Below are 17,084 nucleotides of genomic sequence, written 5' to 3' on the forward strand. Positions count from 1 at the left end.
TGTTATATAAGAATGTTCACACACACATTTTTTAACACTTTTTATCCAACTTTTTAGTTCTTGTAATTTTGAGGGTTGCTTTTTGCTTAGGGACAACCAGATAGTACACCTATTAATTTTAGAAAATCAGAACATTTTTCATTAAATATTATTGTCATAGTTTAAAAATAAGTGCAGATTATAACATTGCAATAGACAGGCAAATTAGGACAAAAGTCGTGTTATAAATTAAGAAAATCATATCCAATTTTTGAAGATCCTTTCCATTATTAATAAAATCTTTGCGGATAGCCTCCAGAGATATTGGTTATGGGGTTATATGTGACCCCCCCCCCCTCTCCCTCCCCTTTCAGAGAATGGCCCAAAACCTAAACATTCGCCATAACATAGCTTATCTAAAAAACACAACTAAAACAGCTATTATTATTTTTATTTATAAATATTGTTCACAATTTTTTTGGCTTTTAAAATAGACTTAAAAATTAGACTGAAAAATAAAGAATATTTACTTCAATTTTACTCAATTGTATTAGGCGCAGCGTTTAATTCTCTTGAATGAAATTCTCTGACCCACAAATATTAGTTGTAATACGCGTAGTGTCCGTACATTTCAACATAATGCAGTGTGAATTAGTTTCGCAATTATATAGGGTTCAAAATAAATTTATTTGAATATAATGCCTTTTACACTGACATGTTGAAGGTAGGTGTATCCATTCCTTGAAAAATTAAGGGGTGTGGATACACAGTTATAAAATCTCAACGACAAAGATTTTTTTATCCAATCTTGACAAGTGAGGTATTTTTGGAAAGAGAAATATATATAGAAAACGCCTATGAAAATTAGAAAATCCGCAGAAATCATATTTGCAAGTTATTTGCAAAAATCTGCAATGCTAATTTGCAAAATTAATTTCATGCCTTAAATGACTTATTTAGAAAAAATCTTTATATGAAATGTGTTTATTTATAAGCTTAGAACATACTTAGGGCAAAAAAATTTCTTTAGTGTTACTTTTTTCACCTTATATATGAAAAAAGCAGTTTCTCACATTTTATGGTAAAAAAAGGTATAGGAACAAAAAATATGATTTTTCTTGATGTAAACACAATAATTGGCATAAAATCTATCATCCTAAATGTAAAAATCAGATATAGAATCCTTTTTAGAGCTAATATAGTGCAAAAAGTAACCAAGACATTTTTGCAAAGTATGAAAATCTGAAGAAAATAGTTCTTTTTGCTTTTGATATACATATCAGATAAATGTATATAAAATTAGTGATTAAAAACTATAAAACATGTCATAAGTTTTTTCAACACTGTCATTGATTAAATTGCACTGTTAGGTTTAAGAATTACCAAAGTAGTGCATAAAAACTCTTTTTATGATGTAATTAAACAAAATAAATGCCAAAAAAACCAACTACAAAATGGTCTACTGCATTATAAAAAACGCCTAATTGTTGATTTGAATTTATTTTGTTTAATAACTTAATAAAGAGAGTTTTTATGTGCTACTTTGGTAATAAGTAAACCTAAAAGTGCATTTTAATCAATGATAGGATTGAAAAAGTTATAACTTGTTTTATAGTTTTTGATCACTAATTTTATATACATTTATCTGATATGTATATCAAAATCAAAAAGAACTATTTTCTTCAGATTTTCATACTTTGCAAAAATGTCTTGGTTACTTTTTGCACTATTTTTGCTCTAAAAGGAATTCTATATCTGATTTTTACATTTAGGATGATAGATTTTGTGCCAATTATTGTGTTTACATCAAGAAAAAACATATTTTTTGTTCCTATACCTTTTTTTATCATAAAATGTGAGAAACTGCTTTTTTCATATATAAGGTGAAAAAAGTAACACTAAAGAAATTTTTTTTGCCTTAATTATGTTCTAAACTTATAGATAAACACATTTCATAAAAAGATTTCTTTTTAAATAAGTTATTTAAGGCATGAAATTAATTTTGCAAATTAACATTGCAGATTTTTGCAAATAACTTGCAAATATGATTTCTGCGGATTTTCTAATTTTCATAGGCGTTTTCTATATATATTCCTCTTTCCAAAAATACCTCACTTGTCAAGATTGGATAAAAAAATCTTTGTCCTCGAGATTCCATAACTGTGGATAGACAATAAAACCAGAGATATAATGGGATAAGACAATGACCCATAAATTGGTGTAAATTTTCAATTATAATATACAAAGTTAAATCTTTTGTAGATTACAATTAGTGGTTGAAACCTTTGAACACACAACTTAATGAACCAACCAACCAAAATCAATGTCCCCAAAGTTGTTAAGCCAACAAATAAGAAAGTGTTATTAAAAACTCTGGGGACTAGGGTTATAAACATTTCAATGTCCCATCCTGCAATTAAACAATGATTCTTAAGTTAAATTTGCTTCACACAAGAAACATCCTTAAACCATGTATATAAAATGTGTTGTCTGGTCATATGTATGTGTACATAACATGTATGAAAATTAACAGAATATTTTACAATGCTTAAAAACTCCTCCTTTGATCATCTAAAAGTATGGTTTATTACCGTTAGGTTTTATGTTGGGGTTAAATTAGTAAAAATATTCACATTTGAGTTCTAAAAAGAGAATATTCTTTACAAATACTGGTGTAGTCAGTGGCGTGCACAGCGATTCAACACCTTTTATACCCACCTGCAACCCCATCTATTTAATTATACTCAATAAGTTTTAAGTTCACGTTGGAAAACCTAAGCTAGAAATATTTGCAAAGGATTTCAAATGATACAGCTTGCAGTTAAAAATTTTGGAATTGTACAAACAGGTTTCGTGATTTTTTAATCTAAAATTCTTAAACTTTGCCAAAAATTTCGTTTGAATTTTATTTGATTTTAAAAAATAACATTTTTCCATATTATATGTTTATAGTCAAACCCCTATAAAAAAATAATTTGTAGCATTATTATGTAGTTATTATGTCATAAGACTATCGGTATTATGTCAGCCACGATCACGTTGTTATTTAAATTATTTTATCTTCATAAACCCTAAAATTTCCATATCGATAAAATGCCAACAGCTAAGACAATACAATATTTATCTCCCCCCCCCATTTTAATCAAAAAAATCTTCATAAAAAAATTGGAGATCTAATTGTATTAGCAGCAGAGAAAAAACTGTTTACACCAGACCAATTCTAAAACTGACAGATGGACAATAAAATTATAGAGTATCTGTGATACTTAAAATTAATAAATTACAAATGTAACCTGAAAGCAATTCCAAATAAAGTAATCAGTTAATTTTCCCCTGGCGGGAAAATTTATCTAAAATTGATCTTTTTTCTGGAGATACAAAATAATTCCATTATTAGAATAGAGTATTCAAAATATTTTCCTGGTAATTTCCCCCAAAGTTCCTTGTCGAACACAGAGTCCCCCCCTACCACATATTTTGAAATAAATTGAAAATAAAAATGGGTAATTTTTTTGTTTAATACTTCAAAGCAGGTTAGGTTAGGTTATTTTGGGTAATAAGTATCAACGCAATGTTGGCAAACTGCATGTATTGCCCCTGCAGGTTAAGGTTCCCCAGCACGGATTAAGCACAGAAAAAATGGAACCTCTCTGTTTTTAAATTTATTTTAAAAAATTTAAAATGGAGGGGATTTTCAGTGTTAGATTTGAAATATTTTACACACAAAAATAGACAAACAGTGTAAAAAGATCAGTTGTAACACTCTAATATACGTCTATTAGTTATCATCAATTTCTTACAGTTGTTATCAGACAGTGACAAGTAATAGGAAAAACAAATTATAGAAAATTAGAGAGAAAACAAAATTAAGCTGAGGCATAGAATTCTTCTAATGGGGGGGGGGGTCATTTTTGACATATTAAAATAGTGTATATTCCTATTAATTTAAACTTAAGACTTAAATTCCCGATTTTTTTCTTTTACATAACCAAGTCCTTTGAATGTTTATTTGAAACCAATTACATTTATATTTTTGTTTATATTAAAAAAATTTTCGCAGCGCTTCGCGCCTGGTCAAGTAACAAAATGAGTAACTGTTTTAATATTTATTTAGAATACATTTCCCCACTTAGTTGCAATCATTTGACTCAAGGGGGGAAATTTGCATTAAAATTTAGATATCTTTGATCAACCAATTAAAAATCCACAATTTAGCTACCCTGTAGTTCATTTCTATGTTCGCAAAGCTAATTCAAAATAGTTATTTCTCGCATTGTATTATAAACAGCTCTACGCGGATATAAAATTTTAAGATTAAAAACCAGTTTGTTTAGCCCCGAGATGCCGAAGGCACGGGCTAAAAAACTGGTTTAAATCTTATGATTGTTAATTTTATATTCGTAGAAAACTGGATATAATATAACCGGTTCTAATCCACCAGTTTCGAAAGAATGTGAGAATACAATATAGCTTCTTCATATGTATTACGACGATCAACTGAAATAATATCTTTTTCCTAATAAAAAGTAAAAAATTATATGGTTCAAACAAATCATAAAAACAAAAAGGTTTATGTTTTGATATGTTCAGTCTTGTTTAAAAGAACAAAGCATAAAACAAATTCAATAATCAGTTTTAGAGATTATATATTGTCCTTGTAAACCATTTTGTTTGTATGAGACTATATCCTTTTATATTTAGATTAAAAATAGATATACTAGGGCTGGTTCTGTAGTGGTTTCATTATAGTTGTGTAACATATCAGTATAGGCAATATAGATACTGTGACAATTAAGGTTTTTCTTTTTTAAAAAGCCCTTTAAAAAACGAAGCTTCTATACAAAAAGTTACATTTCATCCCTTCATAGGTCGTAAACGGTTACAGGATGTGTGTTTGTATCGAAGGATCTCGCTAACCGCTGAACCGATCGGGTTCTCCTTAACAGGGTAGCTTCTTATAGGTTCCGAGAAGGTTTGGGGGAGGGTACCACCACCCTCCCAAGAGAAATAACAATAAATCGAAATTTTTATTTTAAGTAAAGAGACTCCTACGTAACATTGCAGGGTATCGTAGTGACTTGAAAAGATACTTGAAAGCAACATAGCTAGGTATCGTAGAGACTTGAACAAAAAAAACATTTAAAGTGCCACTAGAGACCTCTAGGGGCGTAGCCGATAGTTATTAATATATTAACTCATTGTTGCTTGTAGGTAAACAATTCTGAACTTTGGAAAATACAATCGATGTTTTCTTTTCATCTCATCTTCAATGATAGGGGAGATGCAATTCTCAAATTTCTGAGAATATTTGTTTATATTGAGCTACGCTATTATTAATGTTAGCATCCTTGTTGATATGGAAACTGGAACCTGATATCCTTGTCATTTTCTTAAGGTCCATTTTTTATTCATATCCATGGCGGAAATTTTTGAGAAATATGCAATCCAGGATCAACTTAAAGGTATCTTAAAGCTGGAGTTATTTTTTGATTACCAAGATAAATCAAAAGTGCAAATAAATCTTATGAAGTTTGTATGATCGTTGGGATCTCGCTATCAACTGAGCCGATTAAGTTCTCCATTTAAGGGAGTCTTCATAAGGTCAGGGATGTTTTTTTTTTCCATAATAAAGTCTTGAGATTATATAAGGCTATTTTTCAACTCCCTCTCTCCTCTGGAATATTACAGAACCTCTAGATGCTATGGGCGCAGCAGCATAGCTGGAACGATTAACTTGTGCTTTTCAGGGAAGCTTTGGATAGGTTTTAGGATTTGCAATCATTACTGATCAAGCATATATATACAGCAATGCAGCCTATAGTTATAACCAACTTTTAAAATACTATTTTTTTCAAAGGGGTAGAGGGGACATTAAGCTGTTTATTACACTTGTCTAAAAGTTTTATAATAACGTGTTCTTATTCGTTGGCTTAACATTTTTAGGTACTTCAATCGAATTTTGATTGATTCCTTCATCAAGTTCTAATGTCCAAACGCTTCAATCACATTGTAATTTTACAGAAGGGGTTATATTGTGTATAACCATTGTGGTTCTACATCAATTCACCGGCCATTGTCTTACTCCTTTAGATCATTGAGTTTTCCATGTTCATAGTGTATTTATAAAAATACTATTTTGAAATCTAGGATTACATTGTTTGTAAAATATTAGTTTTGTTGAGGTCTCCCGATAAAGATCTAATGTCCAAGCCATTTAAAGTAGCGACGCTACTTTTCAAGAAGGTTTGCAAGTATGACGTCTGACTTACACCAAAATATTCAAAAAAATATGCTAAGGCAGTAGTTGAGCCCAAAGCATCTAGGGGCTCTGTATTCGATAGGGAAATAAGTAGCCTGAAACTATCACTGGACCTATGTTAACCTTTCTGTAATAAAGAACTCAATCAGTTCAGTATTTAGGAAAGTCTAAACTGACAAACAAATTTATATAATATAATAGTTTATTCAAAAGAAACTTTGTCACTCATAGACCATAGACGCCCAGAAGGGCGCGGGGATAAAGGGGTGTTTACCCATCCTGAAACTTTGGAGACTTTCATTCCCTCAAAAAAGCTTGGACGTCCTTGCCATGGACATAGTTGTCCATGTTTCTAGATTACGCTTGAAATATAAATCTTAACATACAAATTAAGGATACAATATTCTATTTTTAAATTTATTATGTTTATTAGTGCAGAAATTGATTAAATTTAATTATACAATAACAGAGAATTTTTAAATGCAGTTCAAATGCATAAAAATACAAAAATTAAAACTATGAATAACATTTTGTTGAGTTATCTTGCTTTAGAAGCTAAAAACCAATCTAATATTGATAAAATAAAAAATGCTTCTTCAAAGTGAAACTGCCGTGCATTTGAATGACAATGATTTCTTCTATATAAATTATTACAGGAGGGGTTTCATTGACACCTTACACATTACGATTACGTTTTGCGAGAAACATCAATTTGGAAAAATTACAAAAATTCAAGCGAACAATATACAATTTTGTATTGTAATTAATAAAAATCAGATATTAAGTGATTGTCTTAAACATGTTAACTAAATCATCTACTTTGAATTTTAAATGATGTGTTTAATAATGAGTATTTTAATGAATTTTACTTGAACTAAAATTTGAATTTAATTCGAAAAGCTGATTAAACTATTTCTTAAATTACATTTAATCTTTCTTTTCTTCAGTAGTCTCTTGAACTTTTTCAAGTATCTCAGAATTCCCTTCTTTTTCTTCAACACTATCAACAGTGTCAACGTTTTCTATAACCTCCTCAACTTTATCATTCGTGGATTTTTCATCTTTATCGTTGGCGGATTTTTCTGTATCCACATTACTATCTACACTTTTTTCTTCGCTTTTCTCTGTTTCCTCTGTAACTTGGGCTTCTAGCATCTAAACATAAATATCAACATTAAGTTTTAACAGTTTAAAAGGGGGAGGCAGGTGTGACACTTTTAGAAACCAAAAATAAAAGTCAACGGAACCCTACTTTTAAAAAGATTTACAGTACTGAAATTTGGCATGGCAGTTGCTTTAAAGGGGTGTAATGTGGAACTGTGAAAAACGGCGGCGGAAGCGCCGCTCTAAGCTAAAACAACAGTTTTCCGCCAAAAATTTTTTATCTTAAATGATTCCAAATTGTTTCAATTGGCGAGAAAAGGCAAAAAAAAATTCGGCGGAAAACCGAGGTTCTAGGTAAGAGCGGCGGTTACACCGCCGTTTCATAACAGTTCCACATTATACCGCTTAATAGCTATCGCCATTCAAAATTACAGTGCTGTAACTTCTTTTAGATGAGTTCCTTTGTCTTATACTTTTGGTTTCTAAAAGTGTCACACCCGCCCTCCCCCTTAAAAGGTATGACATACAGATTTACTAATATTCTTATCAACCTGATAAGACATATATTTATAGGAGGGAAATGATGCTGGTTTTAGTCAATTTAACTTGTTTTAATTTGATAGTCTAGTTTGAAGCTTCGCCACTTGGACCTTTTACAATTCTTGGTCAATTACCTGAAGCTGAGCTTCGAAATCGACATCCTCGGGACCAATAGAATTAACAGCACTATCAGCTGATTTATTAAGATCATTGTCAGCTGATATATTTAGATCACTGTCAGCTGATTTGTTCTGGTCTTCTACTATATTTCCTATTTGTTCATCTATATTTTCACTATCCACCTAAATATTGTTTACAAGTACTGTACAATTACATATATACATATTACATAGGTACATATCAAAAAATTTCAATTTATAAAAGAAAAACCATCATCTTTTTTCCAAATTATCACTATTACATTGAGGGGGAGAGTCAATTCTGTTTCTATCTCTCCCTAACCTAACCGTTAAAATAAGTACCTGGATATCATCCATAGAAACGTCACCAGCAACTGTATCAATAATTGGCATCTCATCATCAACTCCTGCTACCTCTGGTTCTTCTAAATGCAAAGACAATAATATGCAGTAATATGGAAAGCTGTAGTATCAATAAAAGGCATTTCATTATCAACCCCTGTAGAATATGATTCATCCAAAAACAAGTATAATAAAATGCATTAGTGATGCAACTAGTAACTATGTCCAAAATAGACATATTGTTTTAAGTGCGGATTAAATTCTCCTAATAACAAGTATCCTTTGTTATCCAGTGTGTCTGTCTCTAGTGGTGAAGCCACCAGCTTTTACAGGGTAGAAGGTGTGTTATTTGAATATGTTATATGTTTGAATATGTTATTTGAATATGGAATAAAGACAAAAATAATTTCAAATAATTTTCTCTTATTTAAATTAGTTAAGCTTTCTAATAATTTCGAGCAGTTTTTAACTATTAAAAAGAGTTTACCTACCTTCAATTTCAGTTACTATTTCAAAGTCATCTTCTTCTCCTAGGTCTTCAATTTCAGCACTGATATTAATATCCTCAACTATGGATTCTTCAAGATCTGTTTTACTTGTATCTGAGAAAATTTAATTGTTTATATTTTATCTGATAAGAGTGTTTTGTCCATCTGTGTGTTGCTTAAGATCCCTCAAATTGCTAATTAGTGCTTTTTGGCTAAGTTTTCTGGGTCAACTCCACTTTTTATCCAATGCACATTGGGGCAAATCAACCAAAAAGGGGATTTAATTATTTAGTACCCTTAAAATTCATCTCACAAAAATTTCATTTTATACTTTTTTGTAGGCAATTTAACAACAAACAAATTTGCTTTTATGTTTTTTTCTGTCATTTGAAAGGAACATGGAGATAAAGGTCATTTTATGAAGGTAGATAGAAAATTACCAGATTAACCCCTCCCGAAAATAGCCCCCCCTTACCCTATCCATCTATCTATCCATCAATCTATCCATATATCTATTCATATATCTATCCATCTGTCTATCCATCTATCTATACATCTATCTATCCATCTATCTATCCATCTATCTATCCATCTATCTATCCATCTATTTATCCATCTATCTATCCATCTATCTATCCATCTATCTATCCATCCATCTATCCATCCATCTATCCATCTATATATCCATCTATCTATCCATCTATCTATCCATCTGTCTATCCATCTGTCTATCCATCTATCTATCAATCTATCTATCAATCTATCTATCCATCTATCTATCCATCTATCTATCCATCTATCTATCCATCTATCTATCCATCTATCTATCCATCTATCTATCCATCTATCTATCCATCTATCTATCCATCTATCTATCCATCTATCTATCCATCTATCTATCCATATCTCTATCCATATCTCTATTCATCTCTCTATCCATCTATTTATCCATCAACTATTCATCTCTTTATCCATCAACTATCAATTTATCCATCCATAAATCTATCCCTCTATCTATCCATCCATCTATCCATCTGTCTATCCATTTACTTATCCATCTTTCTATCCATATATCTATTCATCTACCTATCCATCTAAATATCCATCTATCTATCCATCAACTATCTTGAATTTCGTGTTTAAAATGTCTAATAAATGGTTTTGGTTATCAGAGCAATATGAGAATTTTTTAGTAGCGCAGCTACCCTATCACTAGCTTTTTGGGCCCTTTAAAGTGTAACTAGGTTAATTGTAGTCCGATTTTAGTGTTCAAAGTGTCAAATTTGGGGTCAAGGAATTCGTTTCAGTAGGAGGGGAGGGGATGGTGTAAATGGGGGTGGATGGGGATCCTTATTTTAGCAAGCTACAAGTTTCACTTTATTTTTATGTTTAATAAATCCATTATAAATGTGAGCATGATTAACATAAATTTTTATTAACTAATATCTATATTTATAATGATATTATGATTCTTGTTTACTGTTTATATGTACACTAGTGACTTCGCCCCTAGCCTCTAGGGGATTTGCCCCAAGAGGTAATTAAACAAGGATGACAACATCCATGAAAGAAGCGAAGCTCTGAAATGGAAGGACAAACGAACATTAACACTTGTGAAGTGTCAGAACTGAATATTAATGCATGTCTATACAAAATTGCAATTAAAACTGATTAAATACATGTTACTGTTTAAGGACATACTGACGTTTTTAGGACTTGATTATAGAGATGCTTCGCTTATAACAATAGACGTTATTGAAATAGGAATCAGTATTCAAAAAATCAGATGAATAGGATATTTTTAACATTCAAAACCATTATTTGTTGTCAAAAAAGTAAAAATCAGCTTGTTATAAATGAATGTACAGACTTTCTGGTAACGATTATAGAGTTGCTGTGCTTTCTAAGTCGTACCTAACTGTTGTAGAAATCAGCATGAAAAGTTTGAGATCGATAGGACAATTCTAGCCTGTTTAAGTTAAGTAAAAGAGCTAACTGTACCAGACGTACGGACGGACCGACCCTAATTATAGAAATATGAAAAAATTGAGGGGGATTTTTATTTTTGAAAAAGATCTTTAAACAACCACAGGACCAGTAGATATATTCCCTGAAGAGTAGAATTCTATCAGTTTAGTGGTTAGCGAGATCTTAAGGGATGGGCGGACAGACAAACAGAAATCAAGCTACTTTGTATTATATATTAACACCTAGGGATCTAAGGAACAAAACAATAACCGATTAATATGTACATCCCCAATATTGATACATATTTAATAAATTATATTACAAAATTATTTTTCTGTAGATGACAATTAGAGGTTGAAAAGTTTTGACACTCATCTTAATGAACCAACCAATAAAAAATCAATTAAATTTCCTGAAGTTCTTATGCTAACGAATATAAAAACGTTATTATAAAACTTTGAAGTTTGGGGACTAGTGTAATTAACAGTCCCCTCCCTTTCTAAATAAAACTGCTGACTTTAAACATGAATACCCTGTAACTACATAATTTAAAAACAAAGCATTACCAATAGACAGACAGAAGACTACTTGCTAATTCCAATTTAGAATGATTAATAGATTATAAGAACCTCACGTTATTTGCATATTAACTTTATCTTTCAGCAGTGAGGTAGGGGACATTGGGCTGTTTATAACACTAGTCCCCAAAGTTTTACAGTTGTGTGTTCAAACGTTTTAACTACTAACTTTAATCTACACAAGGGGTAATTTTGTGTATTATCATTGGGGATGTACAACAATTTATTGACCTTTGTCTTATCCCTTTAGATCCCTGATATTTGTAATAATCTATAGAAACGATTATTTAGTTACATTAAAACATCAAACATAAAGAGGTTTAGATTTAGGTTTAGCCCCCCCCCCCCCCTCTCCTCTTCATCATTTAGTGCAATAGAACTTGAAAATATTTATTATTAACTTAATTCTAAGTCAGAATAAATATTTCCCAATATGTCTATGTTTTTGTGTCTTTTATTTATTTGAATTATATCTTAAGTGTTGACTTTAAAAGCGCATTTAAATGCCTTTTCTTACAAGCTTTTCGTGCACCCACGTTCAGAAAACGGGCTAAAAACCCCTACGGGGGCGCGGGGGGGTAAATGAAAAAAGTACTGGCGATTAAAATATGTCTTTGGGTAATCAAATATCGCTTTTTTAGCCGGTGGCACCCGGTGAAAACATGTTTCCTGATACTGTCTTCTTAAATGTTGATTAAAAAACAAACAAATAAAAACTAAAATCTTGACTTCAACTAGAATTATTTAGGACTAATTTCTTTAATTTGTGTTTTTTTCTTTTATACTGTCAAAATATATGTAATGCATGACTCATTAGAAGTTATTTTGTCTAATTACGTTAATTCTAAGAGATTTTATAATGCTTTTAAAATTGTTGGTGAAACACAAAAAGTATGCCTTTTTCTGTAAGAAAATTTTTGCATTTCTTGACTTCCATGCATTAAAATGCTTACTTAAAAAGCGTATTTTTACGATTCCTTTGAAATCTGATGTACATTGGGTATGATAATACTCATAGAATGTTTAAAACTTGATTTGGGGGTGGTGAATTGTTGCCCCTTGTTGCCCCTATGTGCAATGGGGGGGAAGGTTATTAATAGCCAATACAAAAAAGACCGATCCCCTCATATTTCTAATCCTTGAATAAGCTTTTTCCTCCTTCATATATTTTTGTAGACAATGGTTGTATTCATCTATGTTACCTAACTAATCATATGTAAATAATGATCAAAAGGTTACCTGCTTCATGTTCTACTGGCTTGGTTGGAGTATTTCCAATGGGAGCTTTTTCTACTGTTTCTTTTTCTGTGGAAGCTTTTATGATTGGAACGTTTTCTATTGTTCTTGCTTCTGATTGTAAATATAAAACAAGTTTATTTTTTTGAAACAATTTTAGAATAGAATCAAAGAAAAATTGAAAACTTTAAAAAGCTCAGTTCAATAAAGTTTGTAAGATAACATTTTTTGTAAGATGAAACCAGGAATCTAAAGGGACAAGACAATGGCCTATAAATTGATGTACAGCCCTATTGACAATACACAAAATTATCCCTTCTGTAGATTAGTGGTTGAAACTTTAGATTGGACACTCAAATAAACCAACCAAATAAAATTCAATAAAAGTCGCCAAAGTTGTTAAGCTAACGAATAAGAAAACGTTTGGGGACTTAGTGTAATAAGCAGCCCAATGTTCATTTCCTCATTGAGATGAAACACGCCAATCTAAAACTTTTTAAAAAGTATCTGCGCAGCTCAAATACACTAAGTACCTGTTGTAGGTTGATCCTGTTCAATTTCTTCCACTATTTCATCATCCTCATCGTCCATATCAAGAATATCTGTGCATAGAATAAAACATAAATATTTCAAGACATGAAAGGACTTATCAGAAAACTTTTTGCATTAAATGTTAATTTTTTTTAGAGTTTTTATGATTTATTCCATTAAACTAAACATTAAACAAAGTATGAAAATGAGTTAAAAATGATTTGCGATGGCTGAATAATCAATTATTATCTGCAGATGTCATTCTTACCTAAATATTTTGGGAAGTTAAAAATAAACTTTAGGTGATTGTTTAAATAAAAATAATGTAATGTATATTTGTCTGTAGCAAAGGGTCTCTTTACTGAAAGCAAAACTCTTTACCACAATTTTTTTACTAAGACTTTGAATCTTAAATCGAAAGAGAGTCGACGTCCCCCCACCCTTATTACTCCCTCAAGTTCCCGTAAAAGCGTAGACGTTAGAATATTATGATGATTTTTTTCTTTCACACAATGATAATTGACATGATAATACATACCTTGAATATCATCTTTTTCAATAATTTTCTCCTCTTCCATATTTTTCTTGGTTGTTGACTCTGTAGTAGTATTTCCTGGAGCTTCAATGTTAGACATATCACCATCTAAATAGTCTTCAATCAATAAAAAGTCCATTGAAAGGTGTTCTAGAAAACGTCTGAAGTTTATGTGATTATATTTAAAAACATTTATGAATGTTGTACTTGACTCAAAATAATAGTAAAAAGTTGCAATGCTTACTAATACCTACTATGTCATGAAAAGTCGTTTAAAATTTTTTAATTAACAGGATCACAGCTAACAATTTAGATAAAAGAGGATATAACAACAGTTCTATAAAATGCTTTATTCATGACCCTCCACTTACAATCTTAGGTGTAATAGAAAAAATATTCTTTTAAAAGGGAGGGGGTAATATATCCATTTCTATGGGCGATTTCCATCCTATTATCTATTAGAAGCTTTACTGCAAAAAGGAGAACCAAATCGACTGATCTTAAAATTCACACAGACATAGATACCTAAATCCTGTTATTTTCATAAAGTATTAAATAACCAAGAGGTAATACACTTACCATGTTCAATAAGATCTTCATCTGGTGAAAACATATTAATATCTGGCTCAAGTACTAAGTCATCCTCCCCTTGTTGAACCTTAATAAAACAAGCGTGATGATTATATCTTTAAGCAGCGTAGCATTAAAACAAATGAAACAATTCAATTTCCATTTTTCATCTTATCAAAACTGAATCCTAATTTTATTTTAATATTATAACTCACTATCTATATCTATTCACTAAGGGGGGGGGGAAGTTTTGACACTTTCGCTTACTCCGTGATTATTGGGCTAGGTATTAAAGTTAGACTATAGGTTATTTGGGATAAAAGTTTACTTTTGGTTAGTACTTCACGGATTTTTAATCATTTTTTGGATAACCCCCCACCCTAGCCCCCCGGGGCTCAAAATCCCCCTAAAAATGAACCTAACCTTAATTTTCTCAGGAACCATTTGACCAAAAGAGATGATTTCTTAAACTTAAGCTTTTATGCTTATAAACTAACTTCTGATTTAGAAGTCACCCCCCTGCCACCAACCCCTAGCCCTCCGGGGCTCAAAAAAACCCTAAAAATGAACCTAACCTTAATTTTCTCAGGAACCATTTGACCAACAGAGATGATTTCTTAAACTTAAGCTTTTATGCTTATAAACTAACTTCTTGTTTAGAAGTCAACCCCCTGCCGCCAACCCCTAGCACTCCGGGGCTCAAAAAAACCCTAAAAATGAACCTAACCTTAATTTTCTCAGGAACCATTTGACCAACAGAGATGATTTCTTAAACTTAAGCTTTTATGCTTATAAACTAACTTCTTATTTAGAAGTCACCCCCCTGCCACCAACCCCTAGCCCTCCGGGGCTAAAAAACCCCTAAAAATGAACCTAACCTTAATTTTCTCAGGAACCATTTAACCAACAGAGATGATTTCTTAAACTTAAGCTTTTATGCTTATAAATTAAGTTTAAGTTTAGAAGTCGCCCCCCTGCCGCCAACCCCTAGCCCCCCGGGGCTCAAAATTCCCCTTAAAAATGAACCTAACCTTAATTTTCTCAGGAACCATTTGACCAAAAGAGATGATTTCTTAAACTTAAGCTTTTATGCTTATAAACTAACTTCTTGTTTAGAAGTCACCCCCCTGCCACCAACCCCTTGCCCTCCGGGGCTCAAAAAAAAACCTAAAAATGAACCTAACCTTAATTTTCTCAGGAACCATTTGACCAACAGAGATGATTTCTTAAACTTATGCTTTTATGCTTATAAATTGAGTTTAAGTTAAGAAGTCACCCCCTTGCCGCCAACCCCTAGCCCCCCGGGGCTCAAAAAACCCTAAAAATGAACCTAACCTTAATTTTCTCAGGAACTATTTGTCCAATAGAGATGATTTCTTAAACTTAAGCTTTTATGCTTATGAACTAAGTTTAAGTTTAGAATTCACCCCCCTGCCGCCAACCCCTTGCCCCCCGGGGCTTAAAAAAAACCTAAAAATGAACCTAACCTTAATTTTCTCAGGAACTATTTGTCCAATAGAGATGACTTCTTAAACTTAAGCTTTTATGCTTATGAACTAAGTTTAAGTTTAGAAATAGCCCCCCTGCCGCCAACCCCTTGCCCCCCGGGGCTCAAAGGCCTCCAGGTCCACTCAGGAGACAGGTAAAAATTTAAATTTCTTATTTGAAGGTTTAGAGGTACACTTATTAAACCAAATATGCATCTTTTTGGATATTATTGACATATCTCCTGAAAAAATTAGAATCGGCCTCCAGGTTCAGGTGCTGCAGGCCTCAAGGTCCACTCTCGACAGGTGAAAATTAAAATTTCTTATTTAAAGAGTTAGAGGTACACTTATTAAACCAAATATGCTTCTTTTTGGATGTTATTGACATATCTGCTGAAAAAATTAGAATCGGCCTCCAGGTTCAGGTGAATATATAAAATAGTTAGTTTAAAATTTAGAGGAAAGGTATTTAAATAGAGTAAGGTTAAAGTAAACAATATAGTCAAATTTATTGTTTACGGCTTTAATATGTGTTCCCGACAGGGGGCCTGCTCAACAGGTAAAAATCCTTATGTGTAATGTTTGAATTAAGATGAAAGGTTACTAAATAGAAATAAAAAATATGTACAACAAGAAACTTAATCAAGGTATAAAAAATCCAAAGTTATCCTATATGATAGCTACTTATTTCCAGTGAGCAATATTATCGCCATTTTAGAACTCTGAAAAAAATACCTTGCAGATTAAATTATTTGTTAAAAAATACAAAAATACAACTTACTTAGGGTGGGTCGATTTTGAAATTTCACATTGGTAGACATTGGCAAGGGTTACTAGGCCAATATAAAACCCTGTGAAACTTGAAAGAGGTTTTTAAATCCAAAAACAACGGGTGCACGGAGGGTATGAAATGTGCCCAATATGGAGATATGTCAATAACATCCAAAAAGATGCATATTTGGTTTAATAAGTTTACCTCTAATTCTTCAAATAAGAAATTTAAATTTTTACCTGTCTCCTGAGTGGACCTGGAGGCCTGCAGCACCTGAACCTGGAGGCCGATTCTAATTTTTTCAGCAGATATGTCAATAACATCCAAAAAGATGCATATTTGGTTTAATAAGTGTACCTCTAAACCATCAAATAAGAAATTTAAATTTTTACCTGTCTCCTGAGTGGACCTGGAGGCCTGCAGCACCTGAACCTGGAGGCCGATTCTAATTTTTTCAGGAGATATGTCAATAACATCCAAAAATAAGCATATTTGGTATAATAAGTGTATCTCTAACTCTACAAATAAGAAATTTAAATTAAGGTTAGGTTCATT

General features: G+C 31.7%; 1 protein-coding gene across 2 annotated transcripts in view; it reads right to left on the reverse strand.

Annotated features, from left to right (window-relative positions):
• Nucleotides 1-6,641: 6,641 nt before the first annotated feature.
• The window catches only part of LOC145314395 (uncharacterized), a 30,440-nt gene continuing 19,997 nt past the window's right edge, over nt 6,642-17,084 (reverse strand). Inside the window, exons 25-32 of one of the 2 annotated variants that reach the window (XM_080154280.1) lie at nt 14,280-14,358; nt 13,704-13,808; nt 13,168-13,236; nt 12,638-12,745; nt 8,856-8,966; nt 8,365-8,447; nt 8,017-8,184; nt 6,642-7,393 (exon numbers count right to left, since the gene is read on the reverse strand). In XM_080154280.1, the coding sequence (XP_080010406.1) occupies nt 7,166-7,393; nt 8,017-8,184; nt 8,365-8,447; nt 8,856-8,966; nt 12,638-12,745; nt 13,168-13,236; nt 13,704-13,808; nt 14,280-14,358 (951 nt within the window). In that variant the 3' untranslated portion in view covers nt 6,642-7,165. Of the gene's footprint in view, nt 7,394-8,016; nt 8,185-8,364; nt 8,448-8,855; nt 8,967-12,637; nt 12,749-13,167; nt 13,237-13,703; nt 13,809-14,279; nt 14,359-17,084 lie in introns of both variants that reach the window. The other variant, XM_080154279.1, reaches the window with a different exon arrangement.

The sequence above is a fragment of the Acartia tonsa genome, chromosome 3 (assembly GCF_053477335.1).
Source record: "Acartia tonsa isolate MP-2025a chromosome 3, ASM5347733v1, whole genome shotgun sequence".
NCBI classification, from domain to species: Eukaryota; Metazoa; Arthropoda; class Copepoda; order Calanoida; family Acartiidae; genus Acartia; species Acartia tonsa.